The sequence below is a fragment of the Polypterus senegalus genome, chromosome 12 (assembly GCF_016835505.1).
Source record: "Polypterus senegalus isolate Bchr_013 chromosome 12, ASM1683550v1, whole genome shotgun sequence".
Taxonomy (NCBI): domain Eukaryota; kingdom Metazoa; phylum Chordata; class Cladistia; order Polypteriformes; family Polypteridae; genus Polypterus; species Polypterus senegalus.
In genome coordinates this window covers 163,877,857-163,903,438 of record NC_053165.1, presented here as the reverse complement: position 1 = coordinate 163,903,438, position 25,582 = coordinate 163,877,857, and the positions used below count along the sequence as shown (strand labels likewise).

At 42.0% G+C, this 25,582-nt stretch overlaps 1 protein-coding gene across 1 annotated transcript; it reads left to right on the top strand.

Annotated features, from left to right (window-relative positions):
• The first annotated feature begins 9,667 nt into the window (after positions 1 to 9,667).
• Positions 9,668 to 23,729, top strand: LOC120540554 (sialoadhesin-like). The gene is made up of 9 exons (XM_039771393.1): positions 9,668 to 9,998; positions 11,056 to 11,289; positions 13,364 to 13,726; positions 15,685 to 15,921; positions 16,566 to 16,823; positions 17,417 to 17,522; positions 18,045 to 18,084; positions 21,164 to 21,309; positions 23,556 to 23,729. Exons 1-9 carry the CDS (start codon positions 9,668 to 9,670, stop codon positions 23,638 to 23,640), a joined length of 1,800 nt encoding a protein of 599 aa, XP_039627327.1. The 3' UTR covers positions 23,641 to 23,729.
• The last annotated feature ends 1,853 nt before the right edge of the window (positions 23,730 to 25,582 follow it).

Genomic DNA, 25,582 nt, shown 5'->3' with positions numbered 1-25,582 from the left:
ACATCATTCAGCATGAGCAGTTTGGTGGTGGGTTAATGATTGTCTGGGGAGGCATATCCATGGAGGGTCACACAGACCGCTACAGGCTTGACAAAGGCACCTTGGCTGCCATTAGGTATCAGGATGAAATCCTTGGACCCATTGTCAGACCCTATGCTGGTACAGTGGCTCCTGGTGCACGACAATTCCTGGCCTCATGTGGTGAGAGTATGCAGGCAGTTCCTGGAGGATGAAGGAATTGATACCATTGACTGGCCACCACACTTTCCTGACCTAAATCCAATAGAACACCTCTGGGACATTATGTTTTGGTCCATCCAATGCCACCAGGTTGCACCTCAGACTGTCCAGGAGCTCAGTGATGCCCTGGTCCAGATCTGGGAGGAGATCCCCCACAACACCATCTGTCATCTCATTTGAAGCATGCACCGATGTTGTCAGGCATGTATACAAGAACACAGGGGCCATACAAAGTGCTGCGTACAATTTGGAGTTGCTGCAATTCAATTTGGGCAAAATGGACTCGCCTGCCACATCATTTTTCACTCTGATTTTTGGGGCGTCTTTGAATTCAGGGTTCTGTAGGTTGATCATTTTCATTTCCATCAAACGATGTGGCATCCTTTCGTTCCTAACACATTACCCAGTCTATATCAGTATAGATATCCAGGAGGATTGAGATCTGATGTGTTTTCAAAGTGTTCCTTTAATTTTTTTGAGCAGTTTATATAAAGATATTTTGTCATACAGAATAGTCAAAAAACTGTAATGAACCTTTTTGTTTTTAATTTTTCTTTTCTTGAATATGTTTTTCTGTACATTTTCTCTCTCAGTGGGGGTTTTGAATTATGCAAAAAATTAATTTTGCAACAGTGTTTGTTTTTGAAAAGTATATACCATCATTAAATGGTTGTCTCTGACAACATCTTTGTTTCTCATTGACATCACCATTTTGGAGCTTTTGTTGTAACATTAACAGGGTGACATACTGGAGACGTGCAGCATGTGATGTCAGCTAAGTGATGGGATAAAAGGTCAGCCTGTATCTGAGACTGCTGATAAATTCTTAAAAAAACTTTGTTTGTGCTTTCCTGACTTGGTTCTTTTTGGAAATGGACTATTCATTTAGAACATAAGGAATGTGACAAACGCGAAGCCACTAAATCCGTCAAGCCTGTTTTCTTATTAAGGCCGAGCTGTCCCAGTATCTCATTAAGATCCTTCTTGCGGGTTCTCAAGACATCAACTTCATCTCCACATCTCGGTAGTTTGTCGTAGGTTCCCATAACTCTTTGTTTAAAGAAGTACTTCCTGGCTTCAGTCCTAAATGTACTTCCCACCAAGTGTTGGCTTTATCTCTGCCTTTGAGAATGTTGAAGACCTGGATCTGGATTGAAGAACTGGAGTTTCTGACTTTTGACTGAGTTTGGGTTTTGTTTTGGGCTTGATGAAATTTGGTCTGAAGTTCTGATTTCTGAACAATGCTATCTACCAACATGGTTCATCTCATTAAAAATGACTTCTCATTTCCATGCCAAAAGATTCACAGGGTTATGGGTTTGGAATTTATCCAAATACTTGAATGTAGACTGAACAGCACCACCATATTAAACATGTGTGGTGTCATGTGATCACGTAGTGTATTGAGACGGGTCATGTGCATGCCAAGGTCCTTCTCAGCTGTAAGCAACAATCCAACAAAACTGCAGCAGTCATAGAAATTCAGCAAGGGACAAAAAACAAAATAATAATTCATGTAATAAAATATAATCCACAAATAAAGAGAGATAATAAAAAATGAATGGAGAATCATAATACTGTGACCAGGTATGATATTGTCACACTTGCATGCCAGTGGGACACCTTCCATGTCACCTCAGGACAATAGGGGGTGCTGACGCGAGCATTCTTGTCTCCTTTTTCTCTCACAGCCACTCCTTGAGGGCACTGAAGCAAAGGAAGCCCCGCCTCTTCTGGTCCAGGAGAAGGCTTCCGGAAGGTGGCATCTCATTTTGTTCTTGACCCAGCTTCTGTACTGAACTAAGCCAGAAACACACATTTGACGTTCCAGAGAGGACAATGATGGTCATTAAGATGGCACACTCAGGTGCATAATTTTCTCTTTATTTTCTGCGTTTTTATATTGCCATTAATTTTCTGATTGGCACCACAAGCATTTGACTTTGTCTTGCATTGTCATTTGCCCCCACTTCAATATAAATAATATCGATTATAAAAGAAATAAATTACACAATATACAGCACAAAAAGCTTCAGCAAGCTGCCAGGCCTGACCAGTTGTACAAAGATGCCATGTGAACTGTCTGAAGCACATTGGGAGTGAGGATGCCAAGACAGCAAACAGGAAACAATGAGTAGCTGTAAGGAAGATGTGATGGCAGGGAAATAATAAAAATAACATAAAAGGCTTAAAGAGCTGACCTCACCGGTGAGTGCAGAGTCCAGTCCAGTAGCACTGATGACAATGAGTCAGCTGAGGTGTCAAAAACCACAACCGAGCTGTGAACATCACCAAGACAAAAGCAACCACAACCCTCATCAGGACTGTAGGGCACTTCCTGTCAGGACTGGTAGAGCGTCAGGGACAGACGTGAGTAGCTGCAGGAGTTGTGACTGAACAGAATATTTCAAGTAATAACACAAATGGAAATGGCTTGGAGAAAAATGATGGGGCCCTTAACTCAATATTTGGTTGCACAACCTTTAGAGTTTGTAGTCACTGCACACTAGATAGATAGATAGATAGATAGATAGATAGATAGATAGATAGATAGATAGATAGATAGATAGATAGATAGATAGATAGATAGATAGACACTTTATTAATCACAAGGGGGAATTCACAAAAAGAGAAAGTCTAAAGATCTAACAATTCCTGGAGCTCTCTGTGAGACTTCTGCACCTGTCCACAGGTGGTTTGGCCCACTAAACTTGAGCAAACGGTGCCAGCATTGTCACGTTTGAAGAGGGTCTTCTCCAGACTGCATATTTCAGTTCTTCCCATAGATGTTTGATGGGACTCAAATCAGGACTCCTAGAAGTCTCCTTCAGACTAGTCCAGTGTTATGTTCTTCGCAATTCTTGTGTGCTTTTCTCTGTGTGTTTTGGCTCCTTATCCTGTTGGAGGGTCCATGACCTGCGACTGAGACGGAGCTTTCTAATGCCAGAATGTCTTGATACTCTTGAGATTTCATTTTTTACTGCACATCCTCAAAGACACCCTGTGCCAGATGCAACAAAGCAGCCCCAAAACACAAGTGAGCGTCCTCCAGGTTTTACAGTAGGTCTGGTGTGCTACTCTTTGAAAGCTTTGTTTTTTCATCGGTGGACATCGAACTGATGTGACATTCCAAAAAGTATCAAATTTGTCTCATTTGTCCAGAGGACTTTCTCCCAGAAGCATTGTGGCTTGTTAATTTGCATTTTAGCAAGTTCCCGGCTGGCTTTTTTAGGTGGAGTCCTTCTGGGTCTTCTCCCCTTGAGCCCACGCTCATTTAAAAAGTAATGCATGGTGTGGTCAGAGACTGATGGACCTCGACCTTGGAGTTCAGCTTGGAAGTTGTGAAGTTTGCTTTTTGAATACCATTCTCACTATTCTTTTGCTCATTTTGGGGTCAACTTTCTTCTTGAGAGGTTGACTACAGTCCTATGGGCCCCTTCATAATATTTGAAACTTCTCTCAGAGGAACATCAAACTGCTTGGAGATGGTGGTCTTCTAGCCTTTGCCTTTCACATGCTTGTCTATCATTTTCTTTCTGATCTCCTCAGAACGCTCTCTCCTTTGCTTTCTCTGCTCCATGTTCAGTGTGGGACACACCAGGACACCAAACAGCAGAGTCACGACTCTCTCCATTTAAATTGTCTGATTACGCAATTGGAGACACATGTGTGATACGAATTCAAGAAAACAACGAGTTTGAAAAACGACTCCAATCCAGTTATTGAGGGTGTTTTCTAGGGCCGATGTGTCCAGGCCAAGTTAGAAGATCTCAGCATTAATAAGCAAGACATGTCAAAGGCACGCTGGTGCCCAGGGGGCCATTGCTTTTCATGTGATCACTTTTCAGAATGCATTCATCACTTTTGCAATGAGCTTTAAGGGGACCAACACGTTTGTCTACATCTGGATGTTGACATTTATTAATATTTATGGAGTTGTGCATTTATTGTTTGTTTTCTATATTATTTCTAATGCAGTCTTGGAATTTAGCAGCTAAGCTTTTCACTAAATATTGTATCAACTCTATTTATATGTGACAAATAAAATTTGATTGGATTTGGGTGTCTGGAGAAAGAAGAGCACAAGAAAGGACGTGGCACTCAATGGGATGCCAGTCTGTTGTATGGCACACTCATGCCAGTTCATTCATTCATTCCAAATCCATGCATTTGACTGCAGACATTGCAGGGTTACACAGCAGCCTCTGGTGCAACTCACAGTGAAATTGGAAGAAAGTCTTTGTCTTTTTGAGGGATAGTAAAAGTTCTACAGAACAAGAGGACAAGGTCAGGATAGATGATTGAAGCAAGCAGGCCTCTATTAACCATCCCTGATGAATGTCACATTCTTGTTAAAAATACGGAGTGGCATCATCACTGACACCGGCACGTCTCATTATTTTTAGCGTCTGTATGGTGAAGTCATTGCCATACATTAAAAGACGCCGCCTTGACGCCTGTACCTCACTCACGCCAGTTGCCTGGAGAGCCTTCACACTTCTCTTGAGAAGACCTGCAGCTGCAGTCGCAGAAACACATTGGGGCACAGAGCTGGAGTGAAAGGTAATGTGGGCTTTCAGATCTGATTTCTGGGTGATGCATCTGAAGAACTGCAGTGTTAAATAGTAAAGTCATGCTGTAGACATTCAAAAGAACAACAGTTAGAAGTTACAAAATCATTAATGGTCAGCAATGATAGACTCATTCTTCTTCTTAGTAACAGTTATTAAAATATTTAAAAAGTTGTAATGAATTATAAAGGGACATGTTAAAGTGGTCATCTGCTGCAGTCTTAGGACTGGTCTGCTCCTTGTGCCCGGGTGTTTCCCCACATTGCAAACGAATGCACCTGGCTGGATTGACTGGCGACGCCAAACTGATTCGATGTAGGTGAAGGTGCCAAGTGATGGACTGGCATGCCACCTGGGATTGGTTCCTTGATCTGTTCGGCGTATTGACGTTCTGCACTGCCCAAGTCTGTTTTGTGTCCTACCAGTCTTTTTTTCTTCTTCTTCCTACTATTCACATTGTGTGTTTTTCTGCTCATGTTCGGCACTGTAAAATGTTTGATACATGGGAAGGTCATGGAAATTAAAATTAGGTATTAAACTGGTTTCACTGGCCTCTTCACAAATGTTGTGGCACCACGGGGCACCATGAAAGAACCAACCATGGATGTCCAGCCCATGATACTCTCAGCCAGTTTTTACATTCTACTTTATATTTGGGATGTGCAAGGAAACTAAAACAGTCAGAAAAATACGACAAAGACACGGGGAAGAGACAAACACAAAGTGACCAATAGGACTTGAACCCAGTGTGTCACCCACAGACAACGCAAAAGAAATACAGCAGACGCAGGCGCCTCTGCTAAAAACTGCCAAAGAGAATATCTGCATTAAAGGCCACTTCTTATAAAAACAACTAATGAAAATAAAATAAAAAAAGAATATAACAGCTTACTATTTCTGTCATCTACAAACCCAGCTTAATTTATTTTAGGAAGCAACACTGTGAAAGGAAGTGAGGACATCATAAAAAACACACACACACACACACACACACACACTGGCAACTGCCTGTGAGTTGGAGGGGCCTTCAGACCTAGCGGGCTCCTTTATCAAACCTCCACAAATTATATTAATTTTTGAAAACAGAAATAAATACTTTTGGGCCAAGCAAAATAGTGACAATCTGGCGTGTCACACTGCATGACATTATAAGTTGCTGTTATTGAGTGCACAAAGCTTCAAAGAGTGGGCGGAGCTCAACAAGCACCCTGGGTGGGGCTAAATGTTTGAGTGGCAGCAGTCAGTAGCCCTTAAATTACCAGAATTTGAGGAAGAGGGTGGAGACTTTTTTGGAAAATAAATGCATTGGTTGGAAACCCACACTGGAGTCAGTGCTGGTCTGTTTGGAGCCTCATTTCAGCGAGGAGGTAGAGTGTGATGGCGATTGCTAACGCTGTGTATTATGCCAGGCAAGCTAACAAGAGTATCTGAGTAGTAACCGGGAGAAAAAGCACAAAGTCAAAATGGAAAAAAAAATCATCAAAATCTGAGTAGTCAGCCGCATCGTTACCATGGAAAGTCAAAAACAAGAGAAGCAAAAGAAATAGGATTTAAAGGCATAAAAAGCTTTGTTTTAGGATCCGTAAAATTGGATAAGGCAGTGCTTCTAAATAGGAACTGTTAACTCGTAATGTTATTAATCGAAGGTCAGGACCTCTGAGGCCAAGCCCACCTAATTACACGAGAGGCTGCCCTCATGATGAGAAGTCAAAATGGTGGCAATGGGGAAACAAGAATAAAGGTTTAGGTGGGTAAGATTGGCCAGCTTTGTTGGGCTAAATGAACTATTCTCATGAAAATGTTTATAATGTTCTAATTATTATCAGTTATATAAAATAAAAGTTAGTCAAAGTCTTGAAAAATTCACTTCCAAAAAAAAAGAATGAAATTTTACCAGGGAGTTTAAAATAGTAAAATACCATAAATGGAAGAAGGAAAAGGTTCAGTGATTAAAGGTGGCACTGGAATTCCTCCCTTGTCCTCCCACCATCTTGTTAGTCACTGCCATAGCTGTCACCTCCGAAATCCTCAGATATGATGACCCCCAATACCAACTGAGATCCCCTGTGGGGGAGGGGCAGCTCTGCCCACCTCTTCAGTCCCACTCTTAAAGCTGTTCTGTGAACCTCCTCCTCATCTTCAGCAGACGTCACATCCTCTGCATCTCCATATTCATGCCCACTGGAGCTAATTGATTTCCCCCAATTCTTGACATCCTCTTGTCTGAGACCCCAAACCTCAGACACAACTCCTCAGTACCCCGAGGAGTACAGAAGCCCCTGGGGTTAAAAAAAGACTTCTCTTTATTTAAGGAAACACCTTAACACAGCTTTAGCTTTTCTTTAAATTAAAATTAATTCCTTTTCTTTCTTTCTTTCTTTCTTTCTTTCTTTCTTTCTTTCTTTCTTTCTTTCTTTCTTTCTTTCTTTCTTTCTCTTTCACTTCTCAAAGGTGAGTTTTGTCCTCTTTCGGTCTCGACTCAAACTCATTAGGATAAGGTAATGGGCTCCTTTTTAACTTGGACCTGGGCTGCCCACCAGAACTAAAACTCCCATGCAGCTCTGCGGGTCTCCAAACAGGAGCCATTCCAGAGGGATGCTGACACCCAGAGGGGACCACGTGGCCCCAGGAGTCAGTCATTCAATGCCCTTCAGCTATATAAAGGTACCACTAACATACCGGGCCAGGATGCCCATCTGTCCACATCATCTTTTACATCCCATTATAGGACTGCAGGACCTACCATAATGAAATCAAGTGCTAGGGAGACCCCAGCTCTGGACGGGATGTCTTTCTGGCAGAAAAAAACAATCAAACTTAGGATCTGGAGCTGGGAGGTTACAACATGAATTACTAAATGGTGAACCTGTGACCTTTAACCCTACTCAAGAAGTCTGAAAATGGACGAATGGATGGACGGGTGGATGGATAACCTTATCTGTATATATTTAAAATCAAACGGCAGTCTGTCTGTCTGTATGTCTGTCTGTCCGCTTTTCACGAGGGAACTACTTAACGGATTTAGATCTTTTGTTTTTCTAGAATTTGCTTGAACATTCCGGTTGATTTTTCGCCTTTTCTCTCATTGCGCTGCGAGCATCATAGTTTACTTGCGGTTCCGATTTATTTGCATGAATCCGAGAGACACGCAGCGGGCCGAGGGGTGCCTCGGGTGTACCTTACTTGTGCTTAGCTAGCGAATAAGAGAACTACTTAATGGATTGAGATTGGGTTTTTTTCTTGAATTTCTAGAACATTCCGGTTGATTTTGCGACATCGCGCTAAGAATGATAGTTCGCTTGCAGGAATGATATATTCGTGCTAATCTGAGAGAGAGGCTGCAGGCTGAGGGGAGAGGGAAGCGTGATGTCAGGAGTGGGTAGCCGGGCAGGACCCTCCTTACTTCACGGGGGACGGTTAGTTGTTCATATTTGATAAACTCACCCGGCAGTATTTCATGTTATTTTTTTTCTTCCAGGTCTCACATCACACTATGCTCCTCCTGATGTTTTTGGCCGCTGTCATTTCTGTAGCTGGTAAGGTCATTCGTTTATTTTAACAGCTCCACTTTATTCTTCTGACTCAGGATGGCAGGCTGTTTTGTGGTTTCTGCAGCCTGAGCGGAGCTTCTTCAAACTGCTGCTAATCTTCATACTAGCATGATTTATTTTCAAATTATTTTATTTTAAATTGTGTCCACTTGTTTCCTCTTGTAGTTTGGTTGACATCACATGTTTTCTGACTCTTGCAGAGCACTTTTAAGGTTTGCTATGATCAGCGTTGCTCCACGTGACTAATTCTTATGTTTTTGTCCCGCACCACCTTCCTTACACCAGTGTTTCTCAGCCTTTATGGTCCTGCACCCTGGCTTTGTCTTTTAAAATTCATTGATGACCCACTAGTAGCAACTGCAAACTACTCCCTTGGTGAAACAAACTATGACCGGTGCTAGCGTATGACCCGCTGGAAGCACTTCCGCACTGAACGAAAATCACTGATAGTAGGGATATGGAATCCTAGAAGCTGCCCCTGTGGAACCCAACAGTGCTGCCTCATAGAACTACACGTCCCAGCATTCCCTGCGGATGACTGTGTGAGAATCCTAACCCAGGGAGGCTGCCATCTAGCGTATGGGGATGGAAAATATTCAGTACTGTTCATCTTAAGCTGTCCTTCCATTGCACTGGCTTCCCGGCTGGGTAAGAGTGCCTGATCAGTCCTGGCCGGGATGCCATCCATTACAAGGTGAAAACAGTGAAAAGACAAAGAAAGAAAGAGAAACATCCAACTTACATTTAGAAATGAGAGCAGAGGAGAATCAGGCATAATGTCTGGGCTCTTGGCTCACTGCTAGCTTTTTGTTTTTATGGTTGTAAATATTTTACTAAATTATGGAAGCTTATGGGTGGCATGGTGGCGCAGTGGGTAGCGCTGCTGCCTCACAGTTAGGAGACCCGGGTTCGTTTCCCGGGTCCTCCCTGTGTGGAGTTTACATGCTCTCCCCATGTCTGCGTGGGATTCCTCCCACAGTCCTAAGACATGCAGGTTAGTTGCACTGGCGATTCTGAATTGTCCTTAGTAGTGCTAGGTGTGTGTGTGTGCCCTGTGGTGGGCTGGTGCCCTGCCTGGAGTTTGTTTCCTGCCTTGTGTTTGGTGGGATTGGCTCCAGCAGACCCCCGTGACCCTGTAGTTAGTATATAGCAGGTGGGACGATGGATGGAAGCTAATATAAGAGGAGCAGGTGTGTGTCTACCTGTGTCTGACCACTGTGAACTGTGCTAAAGATCTCAGACTTTACATTTTATAAACCTGTGTGCTTTGCAGATGTGAGTGAATGGGGAGCCACTTAAACACCAATGAGAATCTGCGCTCTTGAAGGATCAACTGTGAGGATTAACTGTTCCTACTGGCATCCAGCAGGTGCTACTGTTGAACATGAAATGTTGTTTTATGACCCTGATGAGAATAACACCGTTAGAGATGCAGAACACACCGTGTGTCATTCAGATGAGCAGAAAGTGGCCAGGAGTCCCAGACAGCGAGTTCAGTTCTTAGGGAACAAACACGAGAAGACGTGCGATGTGAAGATCAGCGACGTGAGCAGGAAGGAGAGCGGCTTCTACAAGTTCAGAGTCGAGGGAAATGATAAATGGACGCAAGTGCCAGGAGTCAACATGACAATCACAGGTAACAAACAAAGGAGTTCCTTTGGGTTTTATTCAGGGCGGCACCACAGTTAGTCGCACCAAGTTAATGAGCCGGAATTCCGTCTCCGTGTGAACCTTTCACTTTTTTCTATGAATCCAAAATTTTTCATTTCTATTTTTTTTCCTGTCATCCCAGAGTCTTCCATGTTCTGTTAACTTCCTCAGTGTTGTGGTTACCCCCATAATAAATGTTGCTACATGTAACAAAAAAATACCACAACATCAACATAAATACGGTAGGGAAAGGTCTGCCTGGGGTTCACTGATTGGATTATTTAATGTGGCGCTATGTTTCTTCAAGGCTGTCGCCATTTTGTGATTTGCTTCCTTGGAGTTGCTACGGCCGTGTCCCCAGAAGTCACGCCAGAACTCGTCATCGGCGCAGCGGTTCCACAGCAGGTCTTTTGGGCACATTCACTGTCCAAGTACCTGGATAAGATGGAGGCTCTTCTAGGAGATTCTTCTTTTCTGTCTGGTTATGATTTGTATTTTGCTGTGGACCCCTTGGTCTGACGTCAGTGTGTTTGTCCTCATGGTTGCAGTTTGTCTAATTACATTCAGTTCTTGAACCTTCTACGCCTCTGTCTGCAGAATACCACCCAGTGATGGCCACCACGTCTTCAGTCCGTGCTTAAAGGGCGGGCACAGGTTGGCCGCCTTTTTCATTTTCTTAGTTGAATTCTGTCAAACCCCTCATATTGACTACTGGGTGAAGTTCATTATAATATCATGGTGGTCAGATTTGTTTTTGCCCACCACAGTCGACAGACTTCATAATGAGTGTAATTTGTGTTTTTTAGGAGAGTTGACCCAAAACAGCATCACTACAGAGGACTAAAGCACAACTGATTCTCCTTCTTCTTTCAGCTGCCCCGGTTAGGGGTCGCCACAGCAGATCATCATTTTCCATCTCTTCCTGTCCTCTCCATCTTGCTCTGTTAAGAACCACAACTGATTACAAAATGCAAAAAAAAATAATACTCGAAGACAGGCGCTGAATGTTTGTTTTTCAATTTTATTTTCTACGTTTTCTGTAGGTTTAATGGTTGAAGCAGAACCCAAGAAGGTGAAAGAAAATGAAGCGGTGGCCCTGACGTGCAGAACAAATTACAGTCTCAACGGCAGCGTCTTCTCCTGGCTCAGAAATGGACAACGTTTGAGCGAAGCCTCTGAGAAGCTTGAAATTCCAAAGGCGTCTGATGAGGACCACAGCAGTTATGTCTGTCAGACTGGAAACATCTCATCCCCGGAATTCCTACTGAATGTGGAGTGTGAGTTTGATTTGAGGAGCTCTTCACTGTGCGAGGTGTGCAGGGCGAGCGTTCAGTCAGACGAAAGTCAAAGAAGGAAACACACAGAGGCACATTGTGAGGACTTTCCTCTTCTCAACACACAAAGCGTGTTGATCCTCTCAGTTTTTCCTCTTTATCTTCATACAGACAGTACATTTACCAAAAATGGAAGTGCACACCTGGTTATTTACAAGTTAACACATTCTTGTCTTTCCTTGCTGCCTGTCCATCCATTTTCTCTTCCTGCTTTATCCACTTTTAGCAGTTTGTTCGGACAGCACGGAGCACATGGCAGGAACCAAACTGGAGTGGGTCGGCGGTACTTTGACGGGCGCACACACACATACATGGACCACTTAGGATTGTGAGGGGAGTTCTCAAATCAGCACAACGATGGCACACATGCATACACTTATTTAGCTGATCCTTTTATCCAACATTTGACACACGATAGCTTTCATTTCTTTTGTTTTTACAAGGCTGGAGCAGAGGCAGGACACACAGTGTCAGTAGCAGGATTTGAACCAGCAACCTCAGGGTTAGCCTTAACTACTACGCCACACGGCCACTATGCCACTCGAGCAATTCTAGTCATATACCATCGTGATGAGGACGTGACGTCAAACGTCTTCCAGCTGCTGTTCTTCCACTCCAGGCAGGGAAATGGAGATTTTGAGAATGAACGCTCCAACTCCTTGTAACAACGCTGTGTTACTCTGAGAAAAGCTCATGTGAGAGTCTCTCCATGTCTGTGTCTTCAACAATATATCTCTCTATTTTAAAAAAAATCTTGGGAGAGAGACTAGGGAGACGAGACGTGATCTTCTCAGAAGACAATTTGACGTCCAGCGACAGACACTTTAATGTCACGTGAGACAAGGCAGTGAGACAACATTTAAACAAGTTCACGAATGTCTAACCTAGCAGTTGTTGGAATGCTTTTGGCAGACACGCTTCATGTGCTCCCACCCCTTAAAACAATGACAAGCAGAATATGCAGCTCGCCGGCAGATGATCAGAACGTTTCTACCTTAGCGTGCGTTCAGCTCCCCCACTGACTCCCTTTACAACACGAGTGGCAGAGACGCAAAGTGTCAAAAGGACAGCTGCTGTACAGGCTTTAAAATGATCGACACGCAGCGCGACAATCAGAACACGCAGCTCGCCAGCAGCAGCAGCAACAAGCCAGCAGATGATCTGACCATTTCTCCTTAGTGTGCGTTCAAACGCTCCCCCTTCACAGCACAAGCAGCTGTAACCACGCCTGAGGCCGGAAATAAAGGACAAGTATTGTTTTTACAAAAGTTTTAAAGTAAAAATGAATATAATGCATATGTAACAATTCCCATGAAAATAACAATCTCTTTAAATTGTACATCCGGTAAACGAAACCCGGGGTGGGTGAGCGAAGCCAGCAGGGGGCGGAGCTCCTAGTACATATACTGTACATATTGCAAATGTATTTTGGATGTCCTGTACATAATCGTATACATGCAGTACATTGCTTGGTTTTTATGCTTTTTTAACTTGTTTTGTCATTTTTGTTAGCATTGTCTTCTATTTTATTACTATTTACTGGATTATTGCGGACTGTTCTGAGGACAGACTCGCGTAGACTGTGTTTAGTCACATGACTACAAACGTGACCTTTGATGATCATGTGATTCTGTGATTTTTAATTTGTTTTAATCCTTCACTACTGGCCTTTACTTAAACACTAAATAACCAGCAACTGGAAACTCTTCCAGATGGGAACAAAATGCCTTTCTTCTTGTGTCAACGGCATGGATTTTGCTAGAAATGAAACACCTTTAGTTTTGTGGATTTATTTACAGATTGAAAAAAAACATTTTTGCAAATCTTTTTGCTCATCACAAGTTATGACCCATTTAACATTCTTGTTAGCAATGGCAGTGTTTAAATGTTTATAAATTTTGTTAGTTTTCTTAGCCATGTAGGTAAAGAATTTGGGATGTTACGATCTGTTTCGTATTATTATGAAGTGAACTAACAATCACAGAGTTGACGTTTTGTCCCCTTTTGTCTTTGACAGATTTGAGTGAATGGGGAGCCGCTTATAAGCCCAAGAGGATCTGCGCACTGGAAGGATCAACTGTGAGGATTAACTGCACATACAGACATCCACCAAATATTGCCATTAAAAAGGAAATGTGGTTTCATGATTCTGAAGAAAACAAGCAGCTTGAAGTTGGAGAAACCACAGTGTATCATACAAGTGAGCACGGAGTGTCCTGCAGTCACAGGCAGCGAGTCCAGTTCTTGGGGAAGAAAAACGAGAAGACGTGTGATGTGAAGATCAGCGATGTGAGACGAGAGGACAGCGGATACTACAAGTTTATATTTGAGGGACCTGATAATTGGACACAAGTGCCTGGAGTCCACGTGAGGGTCACAGGTAGGATATCAGAAACTAAGGATGGCATTGGTGGTTAACAGCACCAGCATTTGTGTTGGGCATCTCCTTTTGTGGGTACTTTGCACATTCTTCATTCTTTTTTCCCTTTTTATATCAGTCATCTTTATGTTATATAAACTGCAGACGCCTAACTTCCCTGGTATAAGTGAGTGTGTCCTGAGATGGACTGCTGCCCATTCCATGTGTAGATTAGCTGCACATCTGATGTTACTTGACAGTGTCCTGGTTTAAAATGGTGGGCAACAAAAAATACCCTTATTGACCTCTGTTTAATGCTGTAACCCCACAAACATTACTAAACAGCATGGCCAGAGATGTTCAATTATTGAGATATAAAAGGCACTATATAAGAGAATGATAGATAGATAGATAGATAGATAGATAGATAGATAGATAGATAGATAGATAGATAGATAGATAGATAGATAGATAGATAGAAAAGGTGGTATATAATAGAGAGATAAATGTTTTAATAACAGTTGATTTTTATTTAGCACCCTTCACTGAATGCAGGCTCAATTTTGCTAGTAAGCCTCAATTACAATTTTTGCTAGTTACTAATTACATAATTTAAGCACATAAAGATATGGATTATTGTAAATACACCATATCACAAATCAGTTCCAATTAATGAAACCTACCAATATATGTCCATTTAGATTATTGTTGTTTCCTGGTCAGAACAGAAATTAGGAAAATAAACCTCTAGGGGTATCCAATGGTCAGTTAGAAAAGACAAAGTTACATTTGGTTTGTTAAAGTACCCCACAGGATGGCTGTCTCCTTAGCCGATTTGTCTCTAAGAAGAGTATTGGATTACATTTATTGTGATGTCATGAAGGTCAGGGCTGATGGTTTCCCTCGCTGGCCCCACATGTTAGGTGTCTCCTGGGGTTCAAGGTCTTGTTTTCTTGTTTTCTGTCTGAGTCGTTGAGGTATGTTAGGGTTACTTTTGTTTATTGTCTGCTTTGTTCTGTATGCCATTGTTATGATATGTGTGTTTTGTGGGTAGTCCTCCAGGAGGCGGGACCACCTGCCAATCACTGCCAAGAACTGCCCTCCACCTTGTAAATTAGGAAGGGCTTCTATGCTTCCTCGCAGTTTATTATAAATGCGCTAGAGAGTTAGTGGGTTTACAGTGGGATGTTCAAGCTTCTGACATTCGTACATCTTCTAGGTAATGGGTGCTCCTCTGGTGATCCACTTTACATTTATCATGTGGTCAAGTGTGGAGTGCTTGTTCGGCCAACACTCCATACTGTTCAGGGCAACTGGTAATAATGACTGTCTTGTTAATCTTCGCCTTAAGTTATCACGGCATCTTTCAGTTGCAGAGACCTTCAGTTACTTGGTGCTACAGAAGCCATGCTGCACTGAATTGTGTTTGAGTGTCAGGAAAGTTGTGACCTTGGCTAACAGTGGCTGTCAAGTCAGGTGGAGTGGCATGTCAGTTGGACTACTCATTTGGACACGGTATGATGGATATTTGAATTAAAACTTAGGAATATCTAATGCATAGTGCAAAAAGAAGAAACATTAAACCTGAACAAGGGTGGGAGTACCCTGATTTAACAGAAAACAGAAAAAGAAATTAGCATGGAAAGGTGTTTAAACGGCCTTCAGTATTTAGTGGGTTGAGAGAGCTTTGTCCTCCTCAACAAATGGTTCTAGACTGACCCTCTACTTCTTGGTGAGTTGGATTGTATGTCGGTGGTCCAGAAAGGGCAGAGGTTCTGGGCAGGTCCTCTGGTGAATGAGCTTTGGAAATGTGGGTGACAAAGGAGAGGCAATCAGTGACAGCAGGGTGGCATCATTTGCTTTCAGAGAGCCCTGAAGATGTCCCCTAAGCACACGTGCATGACACAGATTACAATAAAACACATCGAGAAATAAGTGATGACTCTGAACGGCAGTTTGTTTCTCTTCATTTTCTGAAGGTTTAAAGGTCGAGATGACACCTGAGCAGGTCAAAGAAAACGACGCAGTAAACCTGAGCTGTACAACAAATTGCAGTCTCGTCAACAGCATCTTCTCCTGGTTCAGAAATGGACAACATTTAAATGAAACCTCCAAGGAGCTGCAAATTCAGAGAGTCTCCATTGAGGACCACGGCAATTACTGGTGCCAGACTGGAAATATTAATATCTCCCCAGCATTTCTACTAAATGTGGAGTGTGAGTCGTATTTTGAGTGTTTTTCTTAATGGTGTGAGGTGGCCAGAGCGAGATTGAAATCAGTGTTGAAGTTCTTGAGAATTTAACACAAGGGAATGTGTATCAGTGTAAAATATGAAGAGGTCGAAGTATGAACAATGAAACATCATAATGTAAAACGTGTGTGAGACAAGGGGTACAGTATGAGGATGTTTGAGTTCATCGGTTTATTCACCTTACTTTCAGCTTCAGGTTAGAGTTTGAAGGTAAAAGAGTGGCACACGACATAACCTGCTCGTCTTGTTTTTGTGGTCTGCCCATCCAGTTTCTTTGTCTGCTTTGTCTTTATTTTGAGCTGCAGCTTATCGTAGTCTCAAGGAGGGCATGAGAGGAATTAAACCAGGGTGAGACAGCAGTATGGATTGTATGGACCATTTAGGATTCATGGAGGAAGATGAAGAGGGCATCCAAGTCCAGGCACAAGGAACACACACACACAGACAGATATGAAACTGGGGCTTGGCCTGTGGCAGGCAGAACGCTACCCGATGAGATGCCAGCCACATTGTTTCAAAGGAAATGCAATAAAAGCAGAGCTCATCAAAGGAAAAGTCTAGACAACTCCCATTCTCAGTTACCAGTTACTGTGTCCTTCTGTATTTTAGATGCCCCCAGGAATGTAGTCATCACAGGACAGCCCATTGCTTGTATAGAAGAAGAGACATCAGTGGCTTTACACTGCAAAGCCTTGGCAAACCCTCCCAGCAACTACACCTGGGTCAAGGAGAACGGTGGCCATGTAGGTTCAGGAGAACAACTGCACATCAGCAAGTTCAACATGAGTCACAACGGGTATTACTACTGTGAAGCCACCAACATCCACGGGACGGCAAAGTCTGCAGCTGCCCACCTGACAGTAAATGGTGAGCTTCTCCTGTAAAAATGATTGGTTATAGAAACAAATATAAATGACAAAAACATCCTTATTTTACATATAGAGTGTAAAGTGGATAGTCGTGCAGAAGAGCTGGACACCGCTCTGTCCATGGAAGTCCACACTGAATGCCCCCAGCCATTCTAAGAAGGTGGACTTCAGCCATTTACTAAACTTTTTTGTTCATTTAACTTCTCTCTTAATACTTTCTCTTTCCTCTTACGACTTTTCCTCTTTTCCTCAAGGGAATTCTCACTGACCCTACAACTTGTGCTTCACTTCCTTTGTAATGTCAGACATCTAAAGTTCTGTTAGCTGAAGGGCCGATGAAATACTGAGGCGGACAACACTTGGGCCAATGGGAGCAAAGGGGTGGGGCTTGAGTCACTTTAGCCACCTGGAACCTGCAGCTCTGCATATGCAGTTCTGTACAATTCATTCCGTAACCTGAGTCTGTCGAGGATGGTTTGACGACCAAGAGGGCGATTTTCTCATGTGATTTGTGTATTACAGATGTTAAAAACTACTTATAAAGGATCAAGTCAATCATCTGGTTTCTGTTTTTTTTTTTCTTTTTTCTAGAAAACATTGGTTTTCTACAGAGCATCTTCATGAATTATGTCTTTTATGGCTCACTGAACATCATTATCCTATTAGGATTAGCTTTGTTACTCTTCGTATGTCTATGGTAAGGCGTCTTTTTCTCAATACGAGTTTCCTCTATTTTGTCTATCAGGTTCTCTCCTTCAATGCACTTTAGACTGTGACGTCTTTGTAATTCAGCTTGGAGTGTGCCATCCTTGTGTTTGTGATCCACTTCATGAGGCATGGGAAGGGATTGATGAGAAATTCATGTATATAAGAAACTCTAAGTTTCCCCTTCAAATGGGACGCAGCATTAAAGTTCTTTGGGAGTCTTTTTGCAAATCTCAAGTCGGCTTTCATGTATTTTATATTGAGGACATGCTTCTGTCTGGTCAGTTAGACTCAAACCTCATATTGGTGAAGTCTTTCTGGAAGTTTCTCCCATTTCCACTCAGATTCTCTGGAGGTCATCCAGTGTGACCATTGGGTCCTTGGTCACCTCTCTACCCGCTTGTTGTGGGGTATCCATTAATGCTTGATCCCCTACGTCACTCACTTTAATGGTCAGGGACACTATTAGGACCAGTGCGCTTTATAATAATTTGTTTATTTTACTGTTTAACAGGAAAAGGACCAAGAAGACAAATCAACAAGGTGGCAGAGAGGTGTGTGTTTCAGGATTATTTCTTTGAAAAAAATGCAAGCCAACATGGGAAAAAGTGTCAGACTGGACAGACACATTGCCGATGCTCAGATTTCAACCCTGGATCTGTTAAGGAGTAACGTTAAGCAGTGATTCCAAAGATATCAGTGTCTACCTAAGTAGTAACTCTAAATTTGAATTGTTTGTTTCAGCGTTTCAGCCATTGAAGCCATTCCACACCACTGAACATGACACCAGAGTTGTGTCTGATCATTAGCCTTCACTGTCACTGTCTGAATAGCATTACAGCCTGGTGGCTCAGTGATAGCACTGCTGTCTCACAGATTCAAAGGCCTGGATTTGGATAAAATTTCAGTGGAGGAACTGCAAAAATGCATCCATTACAGATTTACTCCTACGTAACAAGACCTTAACCCTGCACATCTGGGGCTTTCAACAAACACTAACACATGCCTAGGGTCTTTACAGACCCCACATATATTTATATTTGAAACAAACCACAAATAACCGTACCTGTACAAACATTTACTGAGACCTGTTCTCTGAACACTTTATTTCTTTTTAAACTAATCTTTAATTCTTAATTACTTTTAATGTTTAATATTTATATATAATTACACAATCATAATCTGCTACTCGACATAACAATTAATTTTTGTCAACACTACAGTGGGGCTCCAGGCACATTCTGCAGCAATTATCTATTTTGCAGTCCAGTGCTACTGAACATATGTGACTCCTTCTGTGCTTTTCGTCCAAGTTTGCTTCAGTAAGAAGCTGTTTAAGGTGACGAGGCTTATGTTGTTTCACTCTGTGCAGCTGCAACTGTACATCTGCCTGCACCCTGCACTTTCACCCTCTCCTCGTCTGAACTCTGCTTTTCTACAATTCCCTGCAAAGTATTTTCAAGTGTCAAACTCCACTTTCTTACTCTGTTGTTCATCGTTTGTCTCTCTGATTCCTGCTCCTCAGTCTCCCTCTGACTCATCACCTGCCTTCAATGGTGGGACTCTTTCAAGTACTTCCTATGCTGATGAGCGTAAGCTGAACTTCTTTTCTCATGTCCTATCCCTCTACACTCAAAAATGCCTAAATGATGAGCAATGAGGTAGAAACAAAACTGTAACGATACTTTTCCTTCTGTGTGAAATTGTTTCAGGTGACGTGATTCGTGTTGTTTCTCTACACAGCCTCTGCGGCTGCTTGCCCCTTTACATTCATGATCTGATGGCATCAGAACAATCACTAGTTGGCACTGCGTCTCTCACTGTCTACTTTCAATGACAGGAGCTCTTCAAGGGCTTTGCTGTATTGATTAGCCCGAGACATTTCATTTCTTATTTCTTACCTCTCTAAACTCGAAAACACCCACATAAAAAGCAATGAGAAATAAGAAACAGCTGTAATGATCATACAGAGATACAAAGAAATCCTGAAAAAATGAATGTTTTGTTCAAGCACTGTTTACAGACACAGCACTTTAAAAAAATGACACTTTACCACATCGAGGGTCATTAATGACCCAATATGTTTTAGTCAAATACAGGATCATGACAAAATAGTTTGAAACTATTTTGCCATATTTTTGGAAGTAAATTGTTACAGATGGAATGAAGGTGGCATATCTGGGAAACCATCCCCTCATAGACCGGTGAGGGCTGTACACCTGATGTCACAGGTCACTAGAGGCCCAAGGTATGGCTATAAGGGTTAACAAAGGTTTATTGGACTGTCACTGTGTTTGCTGAGGGTTTACAAGTAACTCAATATCATTCACATGAAGCTACCAGAAACACTAGTATGACTGGCCATACAAAAACCTCCACATTCCGAGTGTCTTCATTTTAAAGGTTTTAGTGAAATTCAAAGCAAACAGTTCTCAAAAAGAATAAGAGCAGAGGTTGATAATGCATGCAAAAAATGGTAAAAGGGAAACGTCTTGTCTATGGTACTCCACTTAAATAATAAGTATCTAACTTACATTTCTTAAGATTTCTATCTGCTATCACTTCCACTAGCACCTTCGTTCATAACGCACATAATGGTCAATAACCTCTGTGTCCTTCATGTCTATCTGACCAACCGTTTGTGTTTCTCTCTGGCTGTCTAACTTTAGTCTAATCTGTTATACTCTAGTCACACTGAGATAACATTAGGAACTTGTAGGGCACTAAATAGAAATTCTGCGGTGGGCTGGCACCCTGCCCGGGGTTTGTTTCCTGCCTTGTGCCTGGTGTTGGCTGGGATTGGCTCCAGCAGACCCCTGTGATCCTGTAGATAGGATATAGCGAGTTGGATAATGGATGGAAGGCATGGATAAACAGAAACTACCATTACCTATGTTAAGGCTACATTATATTAATGTTCAAAACTAAACAAACTAAAGTAAATTTACCGTTGACATTATTATAAAGGATTCGGCTCTCACAATGTCTCAACAACACTTACAAAGCATCAATCAAACGGTTATCCATCAGTGCAATGTGGTCTACTAAAATGACGTCACTATGGAATACTCAGAAGTGACTTACAGTATATAAGACCCATTTTTTTGATATTGCATCGTTCAGTTATAAGATCTGCGATTCCTCCATCCTCATTTTAATAATTTACCAGTGCATCAAAGGCTGTTAATATGCTACCCTGCAGAGAAATGGCTAACCATGTTATTGATGCTTTATAAATGTAATTAAATCCTTTGTCGGGGTCTTGTTACATAAGAGTAAATGAGTAATAGATGTCATTTTACAGTGCCACCTTGTCTAACTAAAGTAGTCACATGTGAAGAGGACTGCTCATCACCTAAGTCTGCATGTTCTCCACGTGTCCTTCTAGCTTTCCTTCCTTGTTGCCAAACAAATGTGTGTTCTGCTAATTGACCACTTTAAATTGTGAACAGCTCTGTGTGTGTGTGTGTGTGTGTGTGTGCGCTAAGACAGACTGGTGACATATCCTGCTTTAGTCACCGTCCTGCTCCCAGTACTTGAGGCTCTGTGGCATGTCTGTGAGTTCACTCTGTAATGTGGAGCACACGGAGCAGGCTATTCAACATTCATGGATTTATATCTTCATTTTTAAAGACAGTCGTAGATACAGTTTATGAAGACATAGTTGGGTCTGACGCTAAACCTGCACAGCAGAAAGATGAAGAAAAAGAAGAAGAGCATGATGATGTGCAAACTCCTTATTATGCCACCGTGGAGCCAAAAGCTAGCCGTAAAAAAAGGTAAGTAGCAGCTTCTTAAATCAAGCCACCTGTTTCTGTTATCCACACTGTACAGTAAATATAAACCTATAAGGAAGCACAGCACCCCCTGGTGTTTGTTAGTAGAAAAGGTACAGCTATAAATTTAATTTACAAAACACAAAAATGTAAAATTAGCTTGATTTACTAGGCACTTTCCTCCAACACAAATTACAGATAGCAATCATCTGCAACATTTCTCTCCATAGTTCTACTTTGTGAGCACAAAGAGGTCAACAAGAACAGCAGCAGCAGTTGAGGTCGAACCAGAACTTGTGTTATAACCATTAGGCTGCAGTATTTGCATAAAAAATTATTTGATTTAGTGCTTTTCACGCTGCTGCCGTAGAGCTGTAACACAATGGCTTCCATAATGTTAAGGGCTGTCAGCTGAAGTGACTCACTTGGAGTCTTGTAAGACATCAGTCAGCACGTCTTGGTCATTAGAGGGACATGTGGTGGATTATCATGGGAGGAGAGGAGATCACCAAGTTCGTTATTGGATTGGTTGACTCTTGCAACTTTAACGCACACACACACATACGTACACACACAGGCATGTACACACAAGCTGTCTACTCAAGGAGTGATTAGGAGTGATGCTTGCACAGCCTGTCACTGCTCAGTACTCCACATAAGGACTCGCTAGCTCCAGCATGAACAACACTTGAGCTTTCTAACCTAGACATATGGCTACCTCAGTCCCTGAGAATATCCTAGACATATAAATGCTGACACACCTTTGGTGCCCCCTCGTATATATCCTAGACAGAAAGGGTGGCACAGCTTGATCCTCAAGAATGACATAGAAACTATTTTTTAAACCCAGTTAGCAAATAATTACCGTGAGGCTCACTCTGTTGGGGTGTCCTCTCAGCCTGCTAAACACTGTGAGAAAGGCACGGACAATCTCCACATACTTGGTGCCCTGTGTTTACTTTATTATTTCAGCCATTCTACATAGAAGAATGTTTAACATTTTAAAAGTAAAGTGGTATTTATTAAAATGGAATAGTAACAGTACAAGAAAATACATATAGTCACACATGTGCATTGGAGGATCTCCTCATGGGCTCAGTCAAGGTATCTAATGACCTGCCAGGATGGTGATGGTGGTGGTGGTGGGTACTGTCGCTAACATTCTCTTCTCCTTCTCTCCCCACAACACCAAGAGACTGACCCCTTCAAGTTTCACAGGTATAAAAGCCCTGCCTGCCTGGAAGGACGCATCTTTTCCGGCCATAGCAACCCACCGGTGGAGCTCCTGAACAAACAGACTTTTAACCTGCAGCTACAGCCAAACATTTTATTTATTTAAAAACCTGAGGGCGAGAAGCTCAGATGCCAAGCTTTTCAGTTAAATTAAACAGGATGGTGTCCCAAATTTTATTTTTGAGACCTGTCATTCCTTCACCAACCACACTTTATAAATATTAAAATATATAATATATATCATATATATAACATAATTTCTTATATATAAATGTCTACACATGGAAGTGTGTGTGTCTGTCTATCCGGCCCGGAAGTGAGAGGCTACAACATGAAGCTCAAAGAAAGCAATTCTGTTGCCAAAGTGAAACTGCCAAGAAAAGAGAAACTCACGTAGCCGCTAACACACATCGAGGCGAGCACATCGGCAAAACGAAACGTCCGAGGAGGGAGAACCTCGCTTAGCCGCTAATGCACAACCGATGTGATTGACTGGTTGAAGTGCCAGAATCCATGGTTTCTAGCAGCCCGGGTTTTTTACTGTATGATCTTAAACAGCTAGTATTTAATAAATATTTATAATATAATAGTACATATATTGTGTCTTGAAAATAAAACTTGGTTATCCTGTTTTTAATGTCTAAAATTATGAGAAAGTGAAGCAGTTGGCAATCATGTCACGCTGCAGCGGAGCTCTGTCCGGCAGGTAGGCTTTACCAAAAATAATGGAGCCTTCCAGGAAGCTCGGGCTTTTGTGGAGAGTGACCCGGAAGGGGCGGAGTCAGGTGCCCTCTGTGGGCGTTTTCTCTACACCATGGAAAGAGGAGGAGACGACAATGTTAGTGACAGGGCCCCCCATATTTAATTAATACAATCTGCACCTCGTATTCATGGGTTCCTCATCAGATCAAAATAATTCAAAAATAAAAAAAGTTCCAAAAAGCAAACCTTGAATTTGCCACCGTGTTACACCGCATGTGCCTCTCTGATGTTTTACTTTATTTTTCATTGGTAAGAATGCAAGCTAAAGAACAAGAAAAGAAGAAAGAAGAAGAAGAAGCAGAAACTGAAGAATTCACTTCCGTGTCTGCAGAATGGTGAGGAGTGTTGTGCGTATTTGAGCCTTCACTGAGAACACAACGGGATTTTTTTTATGTCACCTGACTATTTTAGCGCAGTGAATGTCATTTGCTAAGACCACATTTATTAATAACCTTTGAACATCTGGTGACATTTTCCTCTGTATTGCTTAATAGCCTAAAATATCTTTGGATGTCACATTTATATTTACATCTATAATTTGCATGAAAGTGTCTTTGAAAATAAAGATGTGCAAACCTAACTGAGTTGTCCTTTTTCTTTAACAACAGACCAGAAGCCATCACGAATCTGAGATCTGAGATTGTCCATCAGCTGTGAACATCAGGGTTTAGTCAGACATTCTACAAAGACAGACAGATTGCAGGTTTTCTACCAAATAAATGCGAACCTATTTTTTAAACTTTCCTCTATAAAATAACGTTTTTTTTTTCCTTGAAAGGTTAATACGGAGTCTCTTCATTTGTCCAGATACTGTCACTCATTCACTCTGATCAGACAGCAAATCCAGAAATGGAAACACTGAATTACTGTGAACCACTAACCACGCCATAGGGCTCTTTAGAAGGCTAACAGTCCTACAATGTTCTTAGCTTTAAAAGTTTACGTTTGTGGAGAAATAAGTCACAAAGTAATACTCAAAAAGAGTTGGGGAATGTCCCCGTATATTGTCTGACGGACAAATATGAGAAACAAGGTTAAAATAAATCAAAACCTGTTCACATTCAACACATATAGTCAGGAAAATGGAGTTTATAGAGCAAAATGAAAACACATGGTGGAAGGAAGTGATAATGCGGAAGAGACGTCATCGGGAATGGCTGGAGGTGATGTCATCAGGAAATGGCCGGCAGTGACGTCATCAGGAATGGCTGGAAGTGATGTCATCGGACATGACTAGATGTGGCGTCATCGTGCGGGAACTGGAAGTGATGTCACGGATGTTTCATTGTATGGGATGGTGGCCATTTTGAGAGATTGGAAGTAAAGTAGGTGTATGATGGTTTATCTTCTTTATTGCTGCAGACAATGAGAGAGAGACATCAGTGCACGTAACCAACGCCTTATCTCATGAAATATCACTCATCTTAGGACTTGTTGGCTGCTTCCTAAGCGCTTGTGTGTGACACTTTATTGGCTGCCCCTGTGACTTCTCAGTATTTATTTGATTACTAAAACCCCACCGGCAGCTCCATTTGCTGGTCTGCTTTTCCATTACAGGGTTAGAACGGAAGAAATGTGACAAGCGAGAGGAGGCCATTCAGTCCATTTGTCGTATATTTGTTTAGCTAATAGCTCAGCTGCCCCAGTGTCTCATTCTTAAATGCTGTCAAGGTTTCGACTTCAACTTCATGTCTCAGTAGTTTGCTCCAGATTCCCACAACTCTTTACGTAAAGAACTGCACTTAAGACTTCCATCCTAAATACACTTCCACTTTTTCTACTGGTGGAAAACTCAAGACTTTTTTTCTTCCCTACAAGTGGAGTTTTTGGGTAGTTTTTTATAGTCTTCTTAGGGAGTCAAGGCTGGGGGCAGGGGGCTTTCATAAAACAGGACCCGTTAAAGCCTATTGCAGAATTTTGGGCTATAAAAAAATAAACAAACTGTTATTGTTGTCCTCCAGTATGAGATTTACTATTAGATTGAAATAATTCTGTTGGATCTCTTTATCAATATCTGAGGACTTTGAAGACCAGGGTGAGGTCTCCATGCAGTCTCTTCAGCTTGAGACTAAACAGGTTGAATTCTCTGAGTCTGTCACAGTAGGACGTGTCCTGAAGTCATGAGATGCTCCTGGTTGTTCTCCTCTGCAGAGCTTCAAGTCCTGCGACGTCATTGTTTGTCATGTGGGGACCAGAATTATGGACAATTCTCCAGTTGTGGTCTCGCTACTGCATTGTATCATTTGTATAGTTTTATAGCATAGCATAATATCCTGTGATT

Bases quoted from the DNA above. Each gene is read 5' to 3' on its own strand.
- LOC120540554 (XM_039771393.1), top strand. From the start codon at position 9,668: ATGAGAATCTGCGCTCTTGAAGGATCAACTGTGAGGATTAACTGTTCC. The intron at 9,999-11,055 runs GTAACAAACAAA...CGTTTTCTGTAG, and splicing joins AGTCAACATGACAATCACAG to GTTTAATGGTTGAAGCAGAA. The intron at 15,922-16,565 runs GTGAGTCGTATT...TCTGTATTTTAG, and splicing joins ATTTCTACTAAATGTGGAGT to ATGCCCCCAGGAATGTAGTC.